Here is a 26,374-nt window from a genome sequence, read left to right on the forward strand (position 1 = left end):
CTAAAAATACCAATCAACTTCAAAAAATTTCTAGTGATAGAGCTATTCTACAGAGTTGTCATAGCCATTATTTTTCTAATTCTAAACCTGGCAGTGTTCTAGATAGTGTTGTCATATTTATGTTTTAGTTTTTTTGTTTAACTGCCATAAACTGAGGTGGATGATACAGAAAATATGTGACCTCTTCCTTGTTTTTGTGAATATATTTCTGTTGGAAAGACCACATAGAAACACACACATATGCTATGATTTGAAGGTTTATGTTCCCCTAAAAGTCATATGTTGAAATCCAGTCTCCAATGCAGTAGTGTTAAAAGGTAGGCCATTTAGGAGGTGGTTGCCTAAGGGAACTCATGTGTTCTTTCCACTATGTGAGGATATAGTGAGAAGCTCTCATCAGACACGAAGTTTGATGGTATATAGATGGTGGTTTCCCAGCCTATACCAATGAATTGCTGGTGTTTATAAGCTACAGAGTTCATGGTATGTTGTTATAGCAGCCCAGGCAGACCAAGACATATGCACTCAGCGTTTTTGTACCAGGAAAGGTGGAGGCAGGAAAACTATAGATTCAAAGAAGAGGAAAATATCTCAGAGTTTACACTAAGATTGATCAGAGACGCCTTCCTGAAGGATATGGGCTCTGGTATGCCTATGAGGTGATCAAAGGAAAACTAAAGGTGAACAGAAGTGTTGTCTCAGGTAAAGGGGACATTTTACATAGAGGCGCCATAAGTGGGAGCTTATGCAAAAGACAGTCTGACTGAGGCTAAGCACTGGGTGAGGGAAGAGTTGGAGATCAGAGTAAAAATGTAGTCAAGACAAAATTATGAAGGGTCTTCTATGTTAGCTTCAAGAATTTGGGCTTTTAGTGTAGATAAGTGGTTCTCAACCAGGAGTAAATTTGCCCCCTCCCCTGCATATATTTGGCAATGTTTGGAGATGTTTGGGTTGTCACAAGTGGAGTATAGGGAGAGGTTTCTATTGACATCAAGATAAGAGGAAATGCTAAAGATCTTATGATATAGATATCAGCATCCCAATAGCTAAGAATTACCCAGACTCTGTTGCCAAAGTTGGGATACCTTAATGTGGACAGTAGTTGTCTGTCCATGAATCTCTGCAACCAGACAGTGTAGTCATCAAAGTAGTGATGACTGATTCTGTGGCACCGTGTGGGTTGAATCAGAAGGTAAAGACTGGATATAAAGAGTCTCTTTGTTGGTTTGTTTTTTCCAGGAACATGCGGTCCTATGGGGTGTAAGACATGGTGCCGGGCATGGGGGGAGAGTAGAGAGATGAATAGCGATAGTACTTGTTTCTGGAAGTCCAGGTGGCTGTGGTGTTGCAAAGGCTTCTAGCTAGAATAAGAACCTACATGGTCCACACTGCACGGTTGCTTTCATGCAAACACTAGTTAGATAACCTCAAATAGCTCATAATCTCCACCGGGTCTAAAACACATAACCTGTCTCTAGTGTCTCTGCAAGAATGACAAAGGGCATCCAGTTTATACTTCCCAGCAAGTCTTCTAACCCTGCCACAGAGCTCTGGTTCTCATACATCCAGTGGCCACGCCTTCCTTAATTTCTCCAGCTCTTGCTTCGCATCTGGCTGCTTGTGTTCCAGTCCCTATTACTTTTGCTCCTGTGCCTTACTGACTCCATGGTTTTCCCCTCCTGCGTTAACCACTTTCCTTTCCTGTGTGAACAATTTACTAGACTGTGTTGCTATTTCCTATTATTTATCCACTTTTTTCCCATTTTCTTGATCAGAGTCTCAGAAGCCCAGCAGGGACTCGCGAATTTTCCTTGGGTTAACGAAGTGAATAGTGGGGAAAATGCCGCGAATACTTTTGAACTGGTAATTTTAATTCAATACTATCAATGTTAATCATTTTCATCCTTTCACAAGTATTCAAATACTGATAATACCCAACCAAATATGATAATGTGATATAAACAGGGATTCTTTTTTTATTTGAATTGCCATAAATCACTTTTAAGTATAATTTCAATGACTGTCTTTGATACCATTTATGAACAATACTGAAAATCGGTTTCTATAATACTTCCATCTAAAAGAATGTCAAGAAATTGTTTCCAAGTAGCTCTTTCTTTCCCTCTCCCCTTTTCTCTTTGGCAATTGTACTGTTTTTCTCTTCAAAGAGTCTCTTATAATCCCTGTCAGTTGCAGTGGTTCTAAGCAGTAACTTTTAGCAGAGTAACCTTGAATTCCTGCCATGAATTCTGTCAATAAGCTGCTCCAGAGTTTGTGGAAATCAGGGTGATTCTACCCTTTCTTTATGGAAACCAGTGATGTACAAAATAAAATAAAATGAAATAGATCCCAGAGGAAACTAGAACCATCACAGCTCCTAAAACCCTGGGTGCCTATGATGGGCTGTTGCCTTAAAGACTGAAACAAACAAACAAAAAATTGTTATTTCATGGATAAAATCCTCTGCAGTAGTATTTTCTTCATCATCAATTAGCTGAAATTCAACATTTTACTTTTACTAAATCATCAATTAGTAATAATAATAGCTTATTTGCTTTATGATTTGCGATTGCTTACATTTTAACTTTGCATGACTCCTTAAAGTGGGAAAGACAGATAATTTCCCTCCTTTTCTCTCTCTCCCTCTCTCCACCCCCACTTTGTGTTTTTCCAAATGCTGCTGATTAAACCCAGGGGCCTGACATGTGCTAAGCATACATTGTTCCACTGAGCTACATCTCCAGTCCTATCCTCTTTTGCTTTATCTTTCGTTTTCTTACTAGATAATAAATACACATAGTCCAATGTAAAATCAAACAGTACAGAGGGATGCATAAGAAAAATATGCATTGAGGTGGGTCTAAAGAAAGAGTAGGATTCTAACAAGAAAGGGTGGTAGGAGTGGAGGTGGGGGTAGGGGCTTTTTAAAGCAGATTGACAGCAAGGTCAGAGTGGTGCAGCTGTGGATGGAGGTGGATGAGGAGCCTGGGGCATATCTTCAGCAATATTGAGAAACTGGGTAGATTTGGGTCAGCCTAGAAAGCCAGGCGGGCAGGGATTGGAGGAAGGAGGTGAAGACTTTTGAGCAGGAGTAAGACCAGACTGTGTGGGGGCATCATGCAACCAGGGAGGCAGGGTCACAACAAGAGAAGGGAGATGAGTGAGGAGACTAATGTAAGAGTGGGGTCTCCTGTTAGGAAGGCGTGCACCAGGAGGCTAGTTTTGAGCCTGGGAAAGAGGCCACAGGTGTCCGAGCTATTTGGAAGCTGGAATCCCCCTGTGACCCTGTGACTGGTAGCAGTTGGGTCATGAGGAAAAGGACTTGTAGATGATGCTGTGGCTGAGTCCTGGAGGAATTCAGTAGAGTTCATGAACTGGTGTAAGCGCACATGAGCTGCAGAGGAAGCATAGGTGTGGTCTGTCCTCAAACTGAGGAAGAAGCAAAGGTCCGACCAGATCTGTGAAGCATGACTGTGAAGCACAACCTGTTTCCAGTCCCCACTCTCATATAACCAGGATCCTGGAGAGCTGGGTCTGGGCTCCTGTACCTTCTGTCCCCAGGCATCATTGTGGGAGACTGAGGAGCAAAGCCAGACACCCTGTCCTATGGAGAAATGGACCCTGTGATCAGGAAAATCCATCCATAGAGTCACCCATCTGAATGATGGGGCTGGGAGGGGTATGAGATGAGGGTGAACAGGACAGAAGGCATAGTAGCTAAGAGATAGGGGTTCTTTCAGCAGGGTCAGGAGGCTGAGGCTAGGAACACAGCCCTAGGCTTGTACCTACTAGATCCAGCTCCTAAGCACAAGGTGTAGGGTGGTAAGTTGAGGCCCATACAGGTGTGGAGTTAGGGGAACATGGCTCTATACCAGGGGAAAAGGACTCTTTCTCTGCCGTTAGCTAACAGTTCTTCATGACTCATGCCACTTCTGTGAGTATGGGTGGGAGGAAGCAAGGGAAGGATTTTCCAGTTTCTGCACATACAGATTATAGTAACATACCTTCCTAGTCTGAAGAGGTGGGGACACTTCTCATTAGTAGTCTTTTTTTTTTTTTCAAGTAGGGCAAGTGCTATAGTATTTTGCAAAGATTTTTGAGAGCAAAGCCAGTTTTGGCAAGAGTTGTATTGTCAAAGACAATTTCTAACTGGGTTATTTGCGGTTGATTTGCAAATATATTAAGGGATTGGCAACTTGTGGAAGTTATAAAATTTATGAAAAGAGGCACAGCACTTTTTCTTTCCCTTTGGAGATGTTCATAAACCCTTATAAGCCACAAATAATTCAGATTACTGACTTCTGTAAAATATTAAATCCACCCACCACCAAATGAAAACTCACAGTTCTGCTAAAACATTTTTCTGTCTCTCTCTCTCTTTCTTTCTCTTTTATAGACAAAAGTCTGAACTGTAGGAAAAAAGGTCATGAGTCATGATCCAAGGTGGAATAATGGAGATGAAATAAACAAGGCAAAACGGGCGGAAACAGAACGAAATCATTTACCAAGACTGCAAAATGGAATGTGGCTTCTATCCTTTCTTGATCTAAAATGTGACCAACAGTGATCTGTTGTACAAAGTATTTTACCGGGGAGATGATGACCTCTCCTTTTTTTCTGTGGATCAGTGCTATTTTGTGTGCAAATGAAAATAATTCTCAGTGTAAGATAGTCAGATCATCTCAGCAGTGAGCACACTAACAGAACTGAGTTCCAGAAGGAAGCAGTTTCTGGTGCTTTGCATACATCCATATCCATGCAAGCTGGAACAAGTTCCAATGCACACTTCCCATGCTTCTGAGTCTAGGCATTGTGGTGAATATTCAGGAGTCATTCATGAGGCAGAATGTATTTTATTGTATGACAGAAGGGTGTCTTTCCAAGCAAACTGTGGTAAGCATAGTGTTGAATATGTTGCATGTCGTGTTAGAAAACAGAATCCAGTCATCAGCTAATACAAACGATTTCGCAGAGCAGTGTTTGTTTCAAGCTTCTGTCAAATAGTATGGCTTTTCTGCAGGGTCCCTGTGATTTCTCACCAATGTACTTTCTTTGTGAACTTCCTTACTGTTATGGTGTAACTCAGGAAAAGATGGATGGAGAGAGGAATAAAATCTGAAAAGACTTTTCTTGGATTCACACATTTGAGGGGTCCTGAGAGGTGAGGGGATTCCTTTTGTGAGGATTACCTGAATGAAGAGAGAGGGCTACCTAACTGCATTGTATATTAACATGATTATTGGCATGTTGTTTACTATCATATTATACAAGGGTGCATTGAGCCCACGGGGCTGGTCCCTATACTGTATGTTATAAGGAAGACGTGGGCAAAATAGGTTTACACGGAGGGTGGTGGTACTTCTGGAGACGGAGCGTAAATATGTACATTCAACTGAGTTATGTGAACTGGAGGTCACCTGCACCCCTGTTGACGGATGCTCCAGAACACCACCCTGTTTCATCTATATAGAGTTTGTTTCCTTGTTCTCTGTATCTTAAATCAAATGTGTGCCTGAGTAATTCTGTCCACTAACCCCCTCCCCCAAATAAAAAATGGTGTTGTTAAAGGCAGATAAGAAAACAGAAATGGTCCCATTGTGGATAGTATTTTTGTAAGAAATGGAACTATGTAGTAAGTCTAAGCTAAGAAAACAGGAAGGCAGGTAGGTCAGAGGAGAGCACCTGTAACTATAAGGAGAAAAAAAAAAGAATGCAGATCTTCGTTTGATAAAAGAGAACTGAAAGAGAATATTATTTTCCTACAATGAAGGAAGCTGTCCTCTCACAGGAAAAAGTGGAATTCCGGTGTGGATTATGGACTTTTTTCGATGGACATTGACATTGCTTCTTAACAGAGACAGAGAAGGGCTGCCTTTTGCAAGGGGGAGGTGGGCACTGTCCTTTCAGACAAAGCTTGTACAAATTCCTGAACCGCAGATTTGCTAAAGTGACATATATACTTATATTAATAATTTAAATGATTAACTATGGTCTGATACATGTTGTTAAAGTTGAAAATGTTTTATTATATTATATCAAATAAAGGTTATTTATAGCCCAAATAAATTGATTTAAGTGCTGGTTTTTAATAAAAGGTGTGACGTCATACATGCTGCTATACGAAGGATGGCAGAAGGGCCAACTATAAGTGTTTGCTAAAATCCTAACAGGTGGCTAACAGTTCTGTACTAAATTCCATTTCAACACAAGGACACATCCATTTAATGACATTTTGTTTTTAAACTGTGACCGTTCATTCCTTGATTTGACCAGTGAGCATTTACTGGGCTCCTGCTGTATTCAACACTGTAAGCATCGAGGGAACAAAGATGGCTACAGCATAGTCCTTTTAATAAGTTTGCCATCAGGTGGAAAGGCACATCTCAGATTGTCACAACATAGAGTAAGTGCTCTAGCAAGTTGTAGGGAGTGACATATTTCTTCCCTGTAGTATAAAACAGAGCCTATTTGGTGGGATTGATTTATGTTTATAAGTGTATTTCTTTCCCATTTCTTAGAACCTTAGGTAGTCAAACTCTAATTCAACCTAATTTGAATTTTCAAGTATTGAACTATCTGCTTCATTCTGGCTACAGGGGCTGTACTTCATTTAGACACTGTGCTCTAAGTGTTTGGCAGCACTAAATGAAAAGAAAGGGTAGCAACTGGAAGGTAATGAGAAAAATATCCAATAATTAATACGACTCTGCGTGTGGCATCATTTGTCTGTGCCAGAGGTACAGCTTTCATTTTAACTAAGAATCAAGATAAATCACTGAAGTAAACAATTTATATATATTTTGTGAATGCTGAAGCACAAATGACTGTTATGACTAATCTCTTATCTCACCCTACGGTGTCAGCTGTCATCTTCTGGCAAGGCTGAGTACTGGCAAGCCATGCTTAGGAAGTGAAGAACTTATGAAAGTAACTGAATCATTGTTGCCTTAGTGTTTGGTTTTTATTCTGTAAATATGAAATAGGTGCCACTCACAGTTCCTGAGTTTCCTCTAAACAGTTTCAAAACTCTCTAAGCATTTACATATACAATACATACATAAGCATCTCACCCTTTGCGTGAGATGCTTGTATATGTATTTGATGGCTATATTTTCATACAGTTTTATTAGATTCATTGATTGCAGGCATGGAACCAACAATATGACTTAAAGATGCAAGCTATTTTTCAAAGAGTTTATGCTAGTCTAATAATTGTCTGCATTGCCATCTGGAGATGGTGCAAATTTTCCTTTCAGCATTTTAATTACCAACCAAATGCCCAGTTTAATGGATATAAATGTTTACAAATGTTGAATTATTTTAAGCAATCCATGCTCCTTCCCATCTCAGGACCCTCACATATGCTTTCCCCCTCTGTCTGGGATAGTCATTTGATAGGTGTCCTCTTCATTGTTTGGGAATTCTTCAAGGGCAGGTATCCTGATTGTTTTCCTTAGCAATATGCCCATTTACCTAGCACCATGCTGGAGACATATATATGGTAGGCATGGATTAGTGTTTTTTTTATGGGAAGGAAGGAGGGATAGAGGGAAGGAAGCAAAGAAGAAAGGAAGGAAGGACAGGAGGTGACTTGGCATTGTTTTTCGTATGAGGAACTGAAGAAACTTGGCATGATCAGGTGGCATTCCAAGTAAGCGGCAGAGCAGGAACCATAATTGAGCTCTTCCATGTGCACCTTAGGGCAAGCTGTCCACTACATGGATGGTTCTTTTGCACAAGTCACTTATATCAAGAGAGTGACCTTTTCTTAATTTTCTGCACTAGTGGAGCAGAGCCGTGTATGTTCTATGGTCCATATGTTGAAACTTGTTTATCTTCAACTAGCCAGATGGTCCTTAACACTACACAAAGAAGCCATTTGGAGACTTTCAGAGGGTCAGCACATTTTGAAAACACCAACTGGAATGCATATTGTGATGTCATTACTTATTCTAAGCATACATGAGGAACACCTCGTTAGATGTTATATGTAAATGTGCAGATTTTGAGAACCAACTCAGAAGATGTAGTTCCCAGACACAGAAGTTTATTCAATGGAATGGAACTTCAAACTTGCTTACACTTGTCTACACTTCCTCTGGAGAAGAAAAATAAGTTATTAACATAAAAGACTTTGATTTTTAAGTTCCTAGTGCACTAAAGCCTGCTCATGTAGTACAAGTTAACAGAGTTATGATGTGATCATCAATAAAAATGTAAAAGCAACATGTACCATGGCTAATGTGAAAGAGATGGTGAGAAAAGTTGACAAGTAGCAAAAGTGGATTTGCACATTAGTCATGTTAAGTTTTCCTCACTTTATATAAAACAAAGTGAAGAAATTATACCCATATTAGTGGAAGGCAGGAATGGTAGTCTGAAGTAGCAGATGGTAAGAAATATGCAGTTTATCTTTGATGTGTATTATGTAATATTTTTGGTACCAAATTACCTTTCTTAATTACATCATGATTAGGCTACTATTAAAGTACTTTTTATTCTTTAAATCCACAAAGTCTCATAGTAGGAGAAGTGGTTCAGAGCTACGAAGAGAGGCAGTAGAAAGTCACCTGTAGATATAGAACTTTGTCACGGATCATTCACAAAGTGAATAGCACACTTGTAGATAAATGAGATAGAACTCTGTCCACAGAGAATCACAGAGCTAGAGACTCTCATCGATGATCCAGTCTGACCCTCTACTGTTTTGCAGATGAGAACATGTTCAAGCAGAGCTGTGATTTTTTTCTGAATTCATTTAAAGGAGAATTGTGTATAGCATTGCTCCACAGTATATCTTTGATGAAGTAATCAATTTTTAAAATCTTTCACATAGCTGTGTATTTGAAAAATACAAAAAAAAAATGAAGTACAAAAACATATAACAGAAATCTCATTTTTTCGTTTTAAGTTTAGACATGAAATTACATTTCAATAAATATGATCTGAGCAAATGTAACATGGAGAAAAAGAAAAAAAAAAACAAATATTGACCATCGTTCACCAAAAATGAGCAGTTGCTGAATTAGGAGAAATCTCACAATTATTCTGGGAAGAAATTACCAAGCATAATCATTGCCTGTACAGAATGCCAAATTTTCAAGGCTCTTTTCTAGCATACTGTGACAAGGGTAACGATGTCCTAACTGGAAGTGCAAGGACCTGAGAGGAATAGCTCACTTCTAAGAACTAGCAGAGTAGTTCTCTGTACCAGAGCAACGATAGTACAGAGAAGCTACCTACTTCGGTCTGTGCTCTGAAAATCGTGAATCAGCCTGCAAGAAACTGCAACTTTCCTTTTTGGCTATCTTCAGTTACACTGAATCCACAACACTTACCTGAAAACACTGAAAAGTACTTCATTTTTAGAATGATAATTAAAGTGTTCTTAAGGCAAAGAAAGACTGAATTTCAATAGTGTCACCAAGAGATTTTGAATGCAAAGGTTGTTATTAGACAAATAACCAGCAAGTGAACACCAGGCCTTGTATCTTAAACCCAGTGTTTCCCAGACTTCACTCTGAATAAGGATTATATAGGAAACTTGTTAAAGGTAAAGGTTTCTGGGCCCCATTTCAAGAGATTCTCATTTGCTATGTCCTGGGGTGAGATGTGCAGTGAAGAGGGCTTCTAACCAGCCTATCAGTGATTCTGGTGCAGATGGTTACTGGGTTTCAAATATTGAGAACTTCTGTTTCCAAACCTCATGAAAACTTGAATTATGTAGCCCATTGTGTGTGCTATTAGTGTGGAAAAGCATGATCAATAGGAAATAATATGCAAATCATTTGTATATGGTTCTAGTATCTTTGCCGAAAAAAAATACACAGCCTCCCACAAGGTCTTTTACATTAGTACTCAGTTCTAAATTTTGGTACCGAAAGTTCAGGAAGTTTGTGGAGGAAAATAATCCACAGATCTCCTTGGGTAGCTTACAAATATGATATTTAAAGGCATATATATATATATATATATATATATATATATATATATATATACAATTATATTTAAGTGATTTCTACTGTTATGGTATCTTTCTAACTTGGACTTGAGGTCTTTCTTTTGAGAGTAGCTATACACCAGGATAGCCAGCCACTTTTTAGGAAAACTCTGATGCGGGGGGCAGGTAGTTATATTTAGGTGTATCTATCAGGTGAAAGCCAATGAGGAAGTGAAACCCAAATTATTACCTCACAGGTCCCAGAGAGGTTAGGAGTATTGATAGGAGACAATGAGAAGCTTGGAGGTAACAGGGAGCTCAACCACTGGTTGGGGATATAGACAGGACTTGTGGGGCTATACCTGAGTTAAGGTCAGTGGGAGGGATCTTTTAGGCTATCTCGAGATGGCTGTGGATGGGATGGCTTAAAGTCATGACTTACATGACTCTAGAGTTAACCACTGGATTGATGTGGCCCCCAGCTGTGGAATATGTTGGGTCTGGGATCAGTGAGTTGAATAAGTGGGCTAATATATCAAAAACAACCACATGGAAAGGAGAAGTTTTAATTAGGTAGGTTCAGGTAACTTATGTCAGTCCCCAAAATGGGTGTCAGGGTAGCAATTATATTAAATTCACAAGTGCAGAGCTGGAAATCCCCACATTATTGAGTGACTCCTCACATTAACTAATTAATTAATATTGGCACTATCATGGGGTCACATTAAAATCCATGTATCACATTTCTGTTCCCATGGCAAAGCAGATGACATCTGCTTTGTTTGTCATCAAAACAAAGATTAGATCTTTGTATGACATATATTGAATATTAGTCAATTGAGTATGAAATATTGACATTGGCCAAGTTCACATTTTCATGATTATTCATGATATGTATGTGTATATATAATTTGTATGGATATTTTATGGGCAATGATTAATAGCAGCTCACGTGTGTTGTTTATTACTCATCAGTTATTCCAGTAATCTTCACAAGCTATTGTCATTTAACTCCCATCACAATTTTCCATACATTTGCTTGTAAGTAGAAAAATTGACTTCTCAGCTGATGTACTTTTCATTGCCTCCTCCTTTATATCCCACAAAATGCATCTTAATGGTTCCTGATTGATCTTGTGAACCTGGAAATTTGCAACTGTACTCTGAGGAGACCCACTTTTGGGCCTCCAAATATCTTCTCTCACACTAAGTACTGCAGAGCTCCCAAGTTCAAGGTGAAATTCTGAAGGGAGCAAAGGAAATGTGATACATGGATTTTAAAGTGACTTCTCCACCCTCAACTTTGGTTTCTCCATCTTCAGATACCTGGTTCCTGATATTTTCTCCTGACCTATTGCAGCCTGCTTGTGATGGTTAATTTTATGTGTCAACTTAAGTAGACCATAGAGTACCCTAATTTTGGTATAAGCATTATTTCTGTGTGTGTCTGTGAGGACGTTTCCAGATAAAGTTAGCATTTGAATCCCCACATGGATGGTAGCATCCAATTCCTTGAGAGGCTGAATAGATTGAAAAGGTAGAGGAAGAGAGAATTCACTCTTTGCCTGTCAGCTTGAACTATGACATCAGCCTTTTTCTCTTGGATTGGATGCATCAGTCCTCCAGATTTTAGGCTTTTGGACTTCTACTGAACTATACCACCAGCTTTCCTGGGTCTGCAGGTTGCAGATGAGAGATCATTGGACTTTTCAGCCTCCATAATAGTGTGAGTTAATTCCTCATAATAAGTCTCTCTAGGGCTGGGATTGTGGCTTACTGGTACAGTGCTCATCTAATACATACAAGGCCCTGGGTTCGATCCTCAGCACCACATGAAAATAAATAAACAAAATAAAGGTATCATGCCCAACTACTTCTAAAAAATATAAAAATGTCCCTGCATTGCTCCTCCATCTTCTCTCTCTCTCTCTCTCTCTCTCACTCGCTCTATCTCTGTCTGCCCCACTACTAGTAGATTGTCCTTTTGTTCTGCTTTTCTGGAGAACATGCCCTGTTATAATATATACCTTTCTATATTTTTCTCATTAAAACTGCTGGGTCCTGTGTTCCATTTATCACTTGAAGAAATACACTAATGGTCCATATCCTTTCCTTACAAAACACATAGTTACATTGAGGCAAGCAATTTTCTGAATCTATGTCTCACCCCCCCCCCAACAAATGTCAATGGAAATTTGAGACAGTGTGATGTGTTGGTGGTGGAGACAGTGACTAGACTCATCCTGTGTGTGCTTCCTTCATTGACTAGGATTCTGTGAGTCTTTTGAGTTGTTTAGTTACTTGTAGACTTCCCAGGGGTCTCCAAAACTGAAAGCATGTTGTTATCCAACCAGGTCTCTGTCCTGCCAACAAGACAGCAGAGAACTGAGGGAGTTCTCTAGCTTTTTAAAACATAAATGAATGAGGACAATTAGGTAACAGCTGAGATTAGTCAAGGCAATTTGGCCAGTTGCCCCCAGCTCCTGGTCTTTGTGGACATCTGCTTCTATGAGCCCAGCCCAAGGGACTAGTTCCAGAGAAGCATGCTTAGACTCATCACAATTTTCTATCAACTTCCTCATAACTGGTTTGTTTGAAATCTGAAACTCTGTTTTGGAAGTTGAGATAAAATTAATACTGCAAACTATTTCTGGGTGCATGGATCAGCAATTGTTGCTTTTTCTCTTGGCTCTTAAGAATTCGATTGCAGCAAGCTTTTAAATATTGGCTTTTAACTTATCTGCAAAGAAATAACTGCTTTACCTAATTAAATCAATTAAAGCAAATTTTGGCCTAATTCCCATTCATCCATTTGTATAATTCAAAGCACAGATTTTTGGATGAGAACCATTTTTAAAACATTACAATGTGAATTCTAGTGAGGCATGGAATTTATAATAAAATTGTCTATTAAAGACAGATAAGATGTTTTTATTTTCATTTTCTCATAGCAAATATATATAAAGAAGAATGCAAAGGTATTTAATTTGTCTACCATTGGTAAAGACAATTCAGGAAAGTATATGCTTTTAAAAAGAGACTATAACCAGAATTTTAGAATGATCTTAGTAGACAAATTTGAACTTTTGAAAGAATAAAGCAGAGCTTTTAAATTTGATATTTCAAACAAATAGAAAAAGATGAAGTGTAATAAAACCAATTCAACCTTATGTTACCATTTTGTCATATTTACTTCAAATTTTTTTAAAAATATTTATTTTTTTAGTTATAGGTAGACACAATATCTTTATTTAATTTTTTTATGTGGTGCTGAGGATTGAACCTGGTGCCTCATGCATGGTAGGAGAACGCTCTACCTCTGAGCCACAACCCCAGCCCTCAAAATGTTTTTAGATTATAAGCATTTATTTTTTAATTTGTTCTAATTAGTTATACATGACAGTCCATTTTGACACATTGTACACAAATAGAGCACAACTTCTCATTCCTCTGGCTGTACATGGTGCAGATTCACATGGATTGTGTAATCGTAGATATATAGATAATAATGTGTCTCATTCTACCATCCTTCCCACTCCCACATCCCATCCCCTCCCCTCACTCCCCTCTGCCTAACTAAAACTTCCTCCATTCTTCCCTACCTCTCACCCCCATTATGGATCAGAAAACATTTGAACTTTGGTGTTTGGGGTATGATTTATTTCATTTAGCATGGTATTTTCTAGCGCCATCTGTTTATTGGCAAATGCCATAATTTCATTCTTTTTTAAGGCTGAGTAATATTCCATTGTGTATATATGTACCACATTTTCTTTATCAATTCATCTGTTTGAAGACACCTAGGTTTTTCCATAGTTTAGCTATTGTAAATTGAGCTGCTATAAACATTGATGTGGCTGTGTCACTGTAGTATACTGATTTTAAGTCCTTTGGATATTAAGCAAGGAGTGAGATAGCTGGATCAAATAGTGGTTCTATTCCAAGTTTTTTTTGAGGAATGTCTATACTGTTTTCCATAGTGGTTGCTCCAATTGGCATTCCCACCAGCAATGTATGTGTGTGTACCTTTCCCTCACATCCTTGTCAATATTTATTGTTGCTTATATTCTTGGTAATTGCCCTTCTTATGGGAGTGAAAAGAAATCTTAGAGTAGTTTTGATTTGCATTTCTCTAATTGCTGGAGATGTTGAACATTTTTTCATGTATTTGTTGATTGATTGTATTTCTTCTTCTGTGAGGTCTCTGTTTTAGCCCATTTATTGATTGGAATATTTATTTTTATGGTGTTAAATTTTTTGAGTTTTTTATATATTCCTAGAAATTAGTGTTTCTATCTGAGGTGCATGTGATAAAGATTTTCTCCCATTCTGTGGGATCTCTCTTTATGTTATTGAATGTTTCCTTTGCTGAGAAGAAGCTTTTTAGTTTGAATCCATCCCATTTACTGATTCTTGATTTTACTTCTTGTGCTTTAGGAGGCTTATTAAGGAAGTCAGGGCCTAATTCAACATGATGAGTATTTGGGCCAACTTTTTCTTTCAAAAATGCAAATTTTTTTTACCACATACACATCAGTCATAATGGTAGATATTAAGAATACAAACAACAATAAATATTGGCGAGGAAAAAGACACACTCATACATTGCTGGTGGGACTGCAAATTGGTGCAGACAATCTGGAAAGCAGATTGGAGATTTCTTAGAAAACTGGGAATGGAACCACCATTTGAACCACCAACTATCCCACTCCTCAGTCTGTACCAAAGAACTTAAAAACAGCATAATATAGGGACGTAGCCACATCAATGTTTATAGCAGCATAACTCATAATAGCTGAGTTGTGGAACCAAATTAGGTACCCTTCAGTAGATAAATGGATAAAGAAAATGTGGTATATATACACAATGGAATATTATTATTCAGCATTAAGAGAATAAAATCATGGCATTTGCAGGCAAATGGATGGAGTTGAAGAATATAAAGCTAGTGAAGTAAGCCAATCCAAAAAAAAAAAAATGCTGAAAGTTTTCTCTAATATAAGGATGCTGATACATAATGGGTTTGGGAGGGGGAGCATGGGAGGAATAGTCTAACTCTACATAGGGCAAATTGGAGGGAAGGGAAGGGAGAGGGTAAGGGAGTAGGAAAGACCATGGGATGAGGTGGACATCATTACCTCAAGTATATGTATGAAGTCACAAATGATGTCACTCCAATTTGTGTACAACCAGAGACATGAAAAATTGTGCTCTATATGTGAATATGAATTGTAATGAAACCTCTGTCATATATAACAAATTAGAATTAAAAATGCATATAATGCTTTTGGTAGTATGACTATTTTGACAAAGTTAACATTAATTCTGCCTAAGAGCATGGGAGTTCCTTCCATCTTCTAGGTTCTTCATCAGTTTGTTTCTTTAGTGTTCTGTAGATTTTATTGTACAGATCTTTGCATCTTTTGCTAGGTTGAATCCTTTTTTTTTTTCTGTCATGAATTTTAGAAATTTGAGTTTTCTCGTTATTAGTGTAGCTAAGGGTTTTTCAATTTTGTTAATTTTCAAAGAATAAACTTTTTATTTTGTCAATTTTTATAATTGTTTATTTTGTTTCGATTTCATCTCTGATTTTAATTATTTCTACTATTTTTGGTGTTGATTTTCTCTTCCTTTTTAGAGCTTTGAGATGTAATGTTAGGTCATTTATTGGTTCACTTTTTATTCTTTTAGTGAATAAGTTCAATGCAATAAACTTTCCTCTTAGCACTGTCTTCATAGTGTCCCAGACATTTTGGTATGTTGTGTTTGTGTTCTCATTTACTCTAAGAATTTTTTATTTTTTCCCTGATTTTTTCTACTATCCATTTGTCATTCAATAGCATATATTTTAATATCCAGGTATTGGAGTAGCTTCCAGATTTTTATCTTATCATTGGTTTCTCCTTTCATTCCATTATGATTTGAGAGAATGCAGGGTAGTAATTCTATTATTTGTATTTGCTAAAGTTTGCTTTGTGGCATAAACTATGATCTATTTTAAAGAAGAATCCGTGTGCTTCTGAGAAAAAAGTGTCTTCAGTCCTTGAAGGATGAACTACTCCCTGTAATGGTCAATGTGAACCCTCAATTTGATTGGATTAAGAGATGCCTAGGATAAGAGGCTGATGGGTGTTTCAGTGAAGTTGTGTCTAGAAATGATTGGCATGTGGGCTAGCCAACTGAATTGGAGAACCTCCCTAAACGTGGGTAGCACCAACCAATAGGGTGATGGCTTAGATGGGATTAAAAGTTGGAAGAACAAGGAAGCAGCCTCAGATGCATGTTCCAAGCTCGAATCTTCTTGAATGTTGTGTGTGTTACTGAGGATTAGAAACCAGGTCCTTGAGCACGCAAGGCAAGCACTCTGCCAAATGAACTATATCCTTTGCCCGTGATTGGTTCTGCAATCGTCAGAGAATATCGGACTCAACTTATTCACTTTTCTAAAGCAGATTTTCAAGAAGCTTTTGGTCTCTAACTAGGATGGCACCTTTGACCTACTTGTTCTGGGGCTTCAGGCTCTTGGACTGTGCAGCTATTGGTTCTTTCAGCTCTCCAGCCTGCAGGCCATTATGGACTATCCAGCTTCTGGTCGCATAAACCAAATTAAATAGTCCTCTATTATACTTATACTACCTCTTCATTCTGTTCCTCGGGAAAACCCTGGCGGATTCCCTATATATTTCTGTTAAGTATAAATTATTGATTGTATTATTTAGTTACATGTTTTCTTCATTTAATTTTTGCTTGGAAGATTTATCCAGTATTGAGAGAGGTATATATGGTATTATTGTGTTGAGGCCTATTTAATTTGAAATTGTTTGATGCACAAACATGCTCCATTGTTTGGGGCATAAGTATCAGGGATGCGCTCTCACAAGGGAGCTACTCTGTGAATAGGCAAGAAGATGGCAGCTGCTTGCACAGACTCGCAGGCCCGGACACTATCCCGAGATGGCCACGGCCACATGACAGGGAATGCAGCTTACCTGTAGTCTGAACTCTTGAATCTCCTCAAGTCTTTTTCAACAACAAAAGTAAATAAGCTGAGCACCGTTTTTGTGTGCTCTTTATTAGAGCTACTTGATGTTGGACAAGTTCCCTGATCTGTTTCTGGGTTTCAGTTGCTTCATTGGCAAAATGGACATAATTCTATCTAGTATTTCATTGGGTTGTTGAGAGGATTAATGGATAAGAATATGAAGAATGAAGAACAGAGCCTGATGTTCTGATGCCCAATTGGTGTCCACCACCATGATCTTATTGTGCTCCTCAGTCCCATGGTCCTTGTTTCTTCTCCCAGAAAAAGGTGTTGTAAGGACAAATGAGGCAAGGCACCAAGGTTTTTAGCAGGAAACAGTTTTATTTGGCTGCAGCCAGATTCAGAGGGTACAGCCTTTGCTGTAATCAATCAATCCCCTGAACCCCGAGTTCAGGGAGTTTCAGAGTTTTATACCCAGCATGTAAGGGGAGGGGCTCAGAAGTTCACAGTCTGTAGAAGTTCATTTAAAAGCAGCTTTTCCTTTCACTGTTCTGGGCAAGTTAACTCTTCAAGGACAACACCTGAGAAGGGGGTGTCCAGCACCTGGAGTGCTGGTATCTTCTCGGCCAGTGGCCAAGTAAACAGGGCGGCATGAACATAGGAAGTTTATCTACAATGGACTCTCTTGCTGACAGTCTTAAAATCAGCCATGGTGAAGAAGGCTTTTCTGTGGAGAAAGGGGGTGCCACTTCAATTCCCCCCTTTAATGATGCTCCCCATAATTTAATTCTTTAAATTTAAGAGCATCATTACCATCATCTTGGCTTAAAGCCTATACAATGTCAAAACCTTAGTTGTTGTCATCCTTTTAATAGCAGCTTCTACAGTGGACCCAATAGTTTTAATGCACAGTGGAGCCAAACATGGGAGCAATGAACAGGTTAACAGCAGAATACCCATTACACCAGTTAAATTTTAAATCTACCAAGAGTTGAAAACCATCTCCCAAAAGCATGTTTGGGACCCAAACTTTAATGCCCTTTTAGGTATGAACTAACATGTGCTAGTTCTCTTGGGTTGATGGCTATATTCTTAACTGCTTGTCTATTGTCATCCATCTGGATGCAGCAATCTGAGCTGTTGAACTCTCCACATATATTTCTTTTTCCTCAGCCAGTAGGTAATCTAATGCCAAACGGTTTTGATAGTTAGCCACTTGCATCTGATCTGTTGTGTGGCTAGGAGGTCAAAGGTTATGGCAGTCTAATTAATAATAATTTTTAGTACAGCTTGTTAGTGAATAATACTGTTTAACATGTAAATAAGAGTTCTATAATTTCAACTGCCATTTTGTGCCCAGGTAGCAGGACCATAAGTGGCAATAATCCTCTAGGGTGGCCAGTTACCTTCACCCCAAGATTGGTGACCTCCTAAATCAATTTTCCTCCCAATGGACCTCTTTTTCCTTTCCAAACAGTCATCCATCTATAGCTTTCCTCTGGTGGGATAGGTCCTAAATATATGTTTTACCAACTCTTAGATATAGTGGATGGTCTTGACACATGGTTCACAGGATCTCCATGGTTGGAATAGGAGTAGAACAGAACCTCTTAAGGTTATCAAAGGAAACCAAACTAGATAATAGACTAACATTTTGGTTAGCATAGGTTAAACAGCATAAATTAACAAAGCCAAAGATAAAAAAATATAAGTGAAATTTTGTTACCCAGAGTCCAGTCAGTTAGGAGTTACTGTTAACAAACCAGTAGTTAAAACCAAACAGAGAACTGTGTATATACCTAGAAGCAAGGGGTGGCAATGCATTACTGTATAAGAACTATCTCAGAGGTTGAAAGAGTTCATTAATCCAGGTGGGAAGTTTATCTTTCACCGTGCATTGATCAGCCAGTCCCTCCTGTGTGGCTGAAACAGGGCCATAGTCTCCTCAAGCTTCCAGAGTGACTGGAGCAGGGCTGTTGTCCTTCTGATCCTCAAGCTTCTCCGGTGCTCCTTTTTCTTTAGGATGGTCAGCTTCAAGGGCATAGCAGCATCTGGAGAACACTCCCAGTCCACTGCTGCAGGCATGAGTCTGGTGTAGTGAATCCAGGGACCTATCTCTGCAAACTTTACTGTAGTTGAGGTGGATAAAATAACAGTGAAAGGGCCCTTCCAAAGAAGTTCAGGGGTTGAATATTTCATTCTTTGACCCAGATTCAATCTCCAGGCTTGAAGGAGTGTGCACCTGGGTCAAACTTACTGACAATCTTTCTCTAACCCATTGGTTGAGAACCTGTAAAGTTTTCCCTAAGACCTGAAGCTGTCAACTCAGGGTTAATTTTTTTTTTTATCTCCCTTAAGTCTCCCTGTAGTCCCCTAATAAGAGGGGGGCCTCCCATATATTATCTCAAAAGAAAAGAATCCAGTCCTCCTAGTGGGAGTGGATCTAATCCACAACAGTGCAATAGGGAGAAGTTCATCACAATGTAAGTGAATCTCCTGACACAGCTTACCCAATTGAGCCTCAAAGTCCTGTTCATCATTTGAACTTTACCAGAACTTTGCAGCCTATATGCAGTACAGTACGTAACTTTCATCTGATATTTAAACTCTTGGTCAGTAATCATATCACTTCTGCCCAAAAGCTGTCCCATTGTCTGAGCCAATAATTATTGGGACACCAAATCTGGGAATAATTTCCCAGAGAAGCATCCTAGTATCTCTCTAGCCTTTTCAGTGAGGGTGGGAAAGGCTTCCACCCTGTCAGAGTATGAATACACAAAAAAACAAAAGTCATTTATAGCCCCGTGAGCGTGGTAGTTCAGTGAAGTTTACTTCCAAGTTTTCAAAAGGTGCTCCTCCTATACTTTGGATTCCTGGTGGGAGCTCTGGTCCCTGACAAGGATTGTTGTGAGCACAAATATCACAATGTTTTTAGATCATCCAGGTGTTGCTTGTGAGCCAGGGGACATAGAAATGTTGACTCAGAAGTCTCAAGTGCTGTATGTCCAACATGTTTTTCCTGCGAAACTGTCTGACAAAGGCTGGGGTTAGAATCTCCAGGATGGCTATTCCGGCCATCAGAAAATCTCCACTATCCACCTGGGAGAAAATTTTCTTTTTCAGTCTTAAATCATTTACTTTCATGTTGGGAATATGTTGGCTCCCATTCTATTAGCTAGTTGGCCAGGCAGAAGGGCAGCATTTAAACCTGGGACTGGATTTTCTTCCCATTTCTTGCAGACAGCTAACCTGGCCTCTCTGTTAGCTTTCCAGTTGCCCTGAGAAACCACAGTTTCTTTCCTTTCGATGACCTTGGCAATATATAATCACAGCCTTCCTGGGAGCCCACAGTACATCCAAAAGTTTAAGAATTTCTTGCCCATACATCATGCCTTTTTTTTTTTTTTCTGCTGAGTTAAAGAGCCCCTTTTCCTTACATAAGGCCCTATGAACATGAAGGGTAGCGAACTCATATTTTGAGTCTGTAAATATCTACACAGACTCCTACTGTCAACTGAGATGCTTGAATCAAAGCAATAAGTTTTACTTTTTGTGCTGAAGTTCCCTGAGGCAGACGTTCTGCCTCGACAGTAGAGTCCAGAGTGACCATTTCATATCCAGCAAAACATACCTCATCTTTTATAAAACTGCTTCCATCTGTGAAGTACTCTACATCAGGGTCCTTGAGAGGCCGGTCTGTTAGGTTTGGTCTGCTGGAGAACACTTCATCCATGACCTCAACACATTTGTGATCAGGTTTTCCAGGTCCAATGGGCAGCAAAGTTGCTGACGACCTCAACGTGGATACGTGGGTTTTCACATAACATGCCCTGATATTTGACCAATTTTTCATTAGTCAACCAATAGTGTCCTTTATATTTTAACGATGTCAAAATTGAATGAGGAACTCTCAGTTTATCAGCTTCCAACACCAGAAGAGCTGTGGCTGCAAGGGCCCATAAACAAGGTGGCCAGCCCTGGGCTACAGAGTCCAGATGTTTGGACAAATAGGCCACTGGACGGTGCCATGTCCCAAGCATCTGAGTCAAAACTCCTATAGGTACTCCAGACCAATCATGGACATACAGAAAGAAAGGCTTTGTGAGGTCAGGGAGCCCTAATCCAGGTGCACAGGTGAGTGCTTGCTTAATGTCCTCAAAGGCCTTTTGCTTAGTTGACCCCCATATAAGAGGATCCCATTTTCCCCCCTTTGTGGCTTCATAGAGGGCTTTTGTCATAACTGGAAGTTGGGGATCCATATAAGTCTGAACCTAGTAGCCCCCAAGAATTCTCTAGTCTGATGGCAGGTTGAAGGGACTGGAATTGAGCAGAGCTCCTGTTTCTTTTGAGGCCCAGTTGCTATTGTCTGTTCTGTTGCCGAGTCAGATGGTAACCAAAGTATTTGACCTTTTTCTTGATAGATATGGGCTTTTAAGTCAGAGTCCAGTGCTGTCCCAAGGATGGTGTACTCAAGCCCCTGGGAGGAACTGTCATTTAGGGAAGGGAGGCGTACATAGAGCGTCTGGCGCTTTAAGATGCAGGAATTTTTTTGTTATCTCCTAGTGCAGGATCTTGGCTGCTGGGATTCTCCAACTCTTAAATCTAATGTAAATCTTAGCAGAGACTGATGACCTGGGACATCATTTGTATAAAAGGCACCTATGTTAATCTCGCTGTGGGCTGTCTGCCAAGGTTGGAGGGCAGCAGTGCGGTTCCATGCAGGTCCCAGTGTGGCAGCCACATTGTGCCCACCTAGGTGTTTCTCCTTGTCTGTGTGGCTTTTCTCCTCTTGTCAGGTGGGAGCCTGCTCTAATTGTCTATAGTTGCTGCCCGCTTGTGTTTTTTTTCAGTATGCCTGGGTGCATGGGGCTCTGTGGCCCTTCCTGCTGGTGGCTCACAGCATGTGGCTTGGAGCCAGGATGGCATGTCCTTTTGGAGTGAGCATCCTATGGCTCACTATCAGCTGTTAACATGAACATATTCCTGGTTCATTTGGAGGCTTGCAGCAGCTGAGCCTTCCTGAGGCGCTGGGTCCCGTGCATCAGATGCAGTTGTGTGTGTCTATGGGACCCCTGCCATATTTGTCAATCATCAACTTCTGAGCAAGTGGGAAGAAACTGAAAGGAGGGGCTGGGGCCAAAACATTCATCTCTTCTCTGTTCAAGGCTTAGCATTTGAGCTTGGCAGTGGGTGTTTTCCCGCTGGGGCCATTGGAGGCTTCCCCTTTTGTCTGGCCACGCTTTTTTTTTTCCTTATAAATATTTAGAGCATTGGCTTTGTTCTAGTGAGACCCCCCTTTGAGTGACCTCTGGGTTTGTGGTGAGGGCAGCTGTAAGGAGATCCATCCTCCTTTTTATCTTTCTGGTCTGCCTGTCTTTGAGTCTCTAATCTCGATTAATGAAAACTGTGGTGGCCACCTTAATCAGCTCACTGGCATACTTCTCAGTAAAGCCCTCTAGGATTGTAATTTTTGGCAAATGGCTCTTTGAGCCTGTCCCACAAAGGCTGCACTGATCACCTGTTGCTTGTGCCTATGCATTTCTTCACTGACAAACTTGCACTGCTGCGGTTGCAATGTTTGTATGGTGCCCCTCTTCCCCCGGGGCACCTCTGGGCAGGGAGAGGGACGACAACGGTGGTGGCCTGGACATTTAGCTCTGAGTCAGTTGGACACATCTCTTTTGATCATTGCTGCCAGTTTCATAGGGCAGAGGGGCCGTAGGCAGATGTGGGACCGAGAGAAATGTTCAGGGCTATCAAGGGTGTGAGAGGGAGATGCTGGAGCAGCGGGAGGCTTATCTCGGCTCTGTTCGTCTTCAGATGCATTCGGCTTAGGCTAGGGCTCAGGGCTGGCTCCGATTCCTTCTAACTCTTGGGCACAGACAGTGTGTTTTGTTCTCTTTTCTTTTCTTTTTAGACTTTCTATGAGGGCTTCTTGACATCTCTTTATTTTAGACCTTCTTCTTTTTGGGGCCCCAGGTCTGGAAAATGGGATGCATCAGATCAGTCATGGCCCAGGGTTTCTCCATGTAGGAGGGAGTATGGTTTTTCCAGCTTATGAGCTCAATGGTGGACAAAGGCTGGCACACAAAACTGCTTGTCTCCCTCAGACGTTTCCCTTCTGGTCAACATGGGCATGTCTTGGATCCCTTGCTGGGGCATCTGGAGAGTTCTCATCTGAGTTATGGCTCTGATCTTGGGACAAATCTCCCACCTTAATCTTGGAAGGTGAAAGAGTCTTTGGTCCTAGGAAGCCTTTGGTTCTGAGGACATCACAGAGGAAGGAATAGCCAGTATTGGGGGCCATCATTTGTTGCCTCTGAGAACAAGGTGGCTGAGGGGACAGTCTGTTGTCCCAGTCGTCTTGGCAAAGTTGGTCATGGGGAAAACTGTTTCTTCTGGCTCATGGGGAAAACTGTTTCCTTTCCTATCTTTCCTAGTCAGGTTTTCTGTTTAGCTGCGTTCCGCTGGGTCTTAGAGACCATTATGCTCCTGGTTAACATCAGCTTGGACAGTCCATCTAGACAGGCTCTCAACCAAGGGGGCTGTTTTTGTACTATCTCTTGATAGCAATCAATGTAAGAGAAATGGTTCAGGGGTTTCAACAACAATCGAAGGACCTCAGCAATGACTCTCTCATCTAAAGATCCTTCTGGTGGCCAGCCCACGTCTTGGGTGAGCCACTCTAATTCACAGAGTATGCAACCTTTATGGAGTGAGTCTCACCCCACAGTTACCAGGAAAACCTTCCTAAAGGTTTCTAACACACATTTCAGAAGGCTTGGTTTCCTTAGTGTGCCTCCCATGTTCCACCCTGCATCGGTGTCGCACACTTAGAACAAAACACACTTAGGACAAGACTCGCTTTGTCCATCTCCGGCCGCTCCCCTCTCGGGGACTTAGGGCCCTCTTAGCCTTGCAGGTCTGTATCAACCCCCGACCTAGAGCTTCCACCTAGATGTTGGTTGGTGAAATTCCGCCATAGACTGTATGAGGTGCCATGGAACCGCGGATCAGGACTCTGCACTCGCTTCCGCCCTCGGGTTGGGTCAGAACCCTTACCTTTGTCCGTCTCATTCACACACTTTCACACAGACATGGCCAGGACAGAATTTCTATACCGCCCAAATTCCAACAATTCTAAACCAAACAGAAAAGGGAGTCACGGTTTCCCCTCTGCTCGCTGACCCCAAACAGAGACTACTTGGGCGACTCCCCGGGTCCGTTTCAGCTCCAACCACTTTGGAGGGTACTCGGGACCCAACAGAGGGTGATCAAGCCTCTCTTCCACCCGCTTAGGCCTCAAAGGGGAAGTCAGGTGGGCTACAAAACCAAATGGACCCAGGTCCTACCTGTTCAGATGGGCGGTGCTCCAAAACCCTAATTCTGGTTCCTGCTGCCTGTGGGTTCTGTTGTGCTCCAGGATGGCAGCCCCAGGGCACTGGGTGAGTGGATCCTCCTTCAGGCCAAGAGTGGCCTGGGCACGCCAAGGGGACTGCTGTCCCCCATTGCCCCAGGGAAGCCGGCCCCTGGAGACAAGAGAGGCAGAATAGCCTTCCCTACCTCCTCTGGGTCGCCAAAATGTTGTAGGGACAAAGGAGGCAAGGCACCGAAGTTTTTAGCAGGAAACAGTTTTATTTGGCTGCAGCCAGGTTCAGAGGGTACAGCCTTTGCTGTAATCAGTCAATCCCCTGAACCCCGAGTTCAGGGAGTTTCAGAGTTTTATACCCAACATGTAAGGGGAGGGGCTCAGAAGTTCACAGTCTGCAGAAGTTCATTTAAAAGCAGCTTTTCCTTTCACTGTTCTGGGCAAGTTAACTCTTCAAGGACAACACCTGAGAAGGGGAGAGCTTCTTCCCCCCTTTCTTTCTTCCCCCTGCCAGCTGGGCCCATTTGTAACTTATGTTAAAAATATAGACATCTCTGTGAAGCTCAGCTCAAGGCCAGAGGCCTTGTTTGCACATTTCTTCAAAGTACTATACTGGATATGTTTGTGCAAAACTAGTAAGGGGGTGTCCAGCACCTGGAGTGCTGGTATCTTCTCGGCCAGTGGCCAAGTAAACAGGGCGGCATGAGAATAGGAAGTTTATCTACAATGGACTCTTTTGCTGACAGTCTTAAAATCAACCATGGTGAAGAAGGCTTTTCTGTGGAGAAAGGGGGTGCCACTTCAAAGGCATTTTCCTGCCTTTCCTCTACATCTTTCCTATCAATGCCTGTATGTATTCAACATGCAATATTTGTGTCTTTTAAAAATTTACATAACTAAATTTTATACGTAGTGTTATATCATGTACATTCTCCCGCAACTTGCTTTTTTCTCAGTGCTAGCTTTCTGAAATCTCTTTCTATTAGGAATCGGTGACATGGCCGGCTACCAGTTACTTTGATGAGACCTTTATTAAAGAATACTAAAGTCAAAACAGACTTCCTCTGGGTGGAAGAAGAGGCCCAAGGCATATTCCGTGTGATGAGGAAGTCCTGTAATCATCTCCTGTCATATTTTTGGGAATTTATTCTGAAATTCCATGAAAAGAGGAGAGGTTTTACTCTTATTTTTCTTCTAAATTCATTCTGATTTGTTATCTATGACAGCAGAATGCATTACAAATCATATTATACTAATAGAGCACAATTTTTCATGTCTCTGGCTGTACACAAAGCACAGTCACACTATTCATGTCTTCATACATGTGCTTAAGGTAATGACGTCCATCTAATTGCACCATCTTTCCTACCCTCTTTTCTACTGCCTTCCTCTCCCTCCCCTTTGCCCTATCTAGAGTTCATCTATTCCTCTCATGCCCCCCCTCCCAAAATCATTATGAAGCATCATTCTTATATCAGAGAAAACATTCAGCCTTTAGCTTTTTTGGGATTGGCTTAATTCACTTAACATTATATTTTCCAACTCCATCCATTTACCTGCAAATGTCATGATTTTATTCTCTTTTAATTCTGAATAATATTCCATTGTGTATATATACCACAGTTCCTTTATCCACCCATCTAGTGAAGGGCATCTAGATTGCTTCCACAATTTACCTATTGTGAATTTGGGGATTGGCTTACTTCACTTAGCTTTATATTCTCCAACTCCATCCATTTATCTCCAAGTGCCATAGTTTTATTCTCAATGAATAAATAAACATGTAAGAAAATAAGAATAATAAGAAAAAACTGATAATAAAAACAAAGACTCAAAATTTCAATAATGACACTCAAATTAGTGCAAAGAGGAAATATTAAGTAATATTAAGTAAAAAAACCAAGCATATGAAATTTAAAATATTTATTAGGCATACAAACTCAAATATTTTAAAAGCAAGATACATTAAATGTTGCTTCTGTCCAAATTTTAATTTTTTCCATTGGACAGATATTCTTTGGAGTGGCATATTTATTGTCAGAAGACAATTCCCTAGTAAGACTAGCTATTCCTTCTCAGTCCC

At 40.5% G+C, this 26,374-nt stretch overlaps 1 protein-coding gene across 1 annotated transcript in view; it reads left to right on the plus strand.

Moving 5' to 3' along the window:
- Htr7 (5-hydroxytryptamine receptor 7) overlaps positions 1 to 3,291 on the plus strand; it is a 37,699-nt gene extending 34,408 nt beyond the window's left edge. The window contains exon 3 of the mRNA XM_027939946.2: positions 3,198 to 3,291. Within this exon, the coding sequence (XP_027795747.1) occupies positions 3,198 to 3,291 (94 nt within the window). The remainder of the gene's footprint in view (positions 1 to 3,197) is intronic.
- The last annotated feature ends 23,083 nt before the right edge of the window (positions 3,292 to 26,374 follow it).

The sequence above is a fragment of the Marmota flaviventris genome, chromosome 4 (assembly GCF_047511675.1).
Source record: "Marmota flaviventris isolate mMarFla1 chromosome 4, mMarFla1.hap1, whole genome shotgun sequence".
NCBI classification, from domain to species: Eukaryota; Metazoa; Chordata; class Mammalia; order Rodentia; family Sciuridae; genus Marmota; species Marmota flaviventris.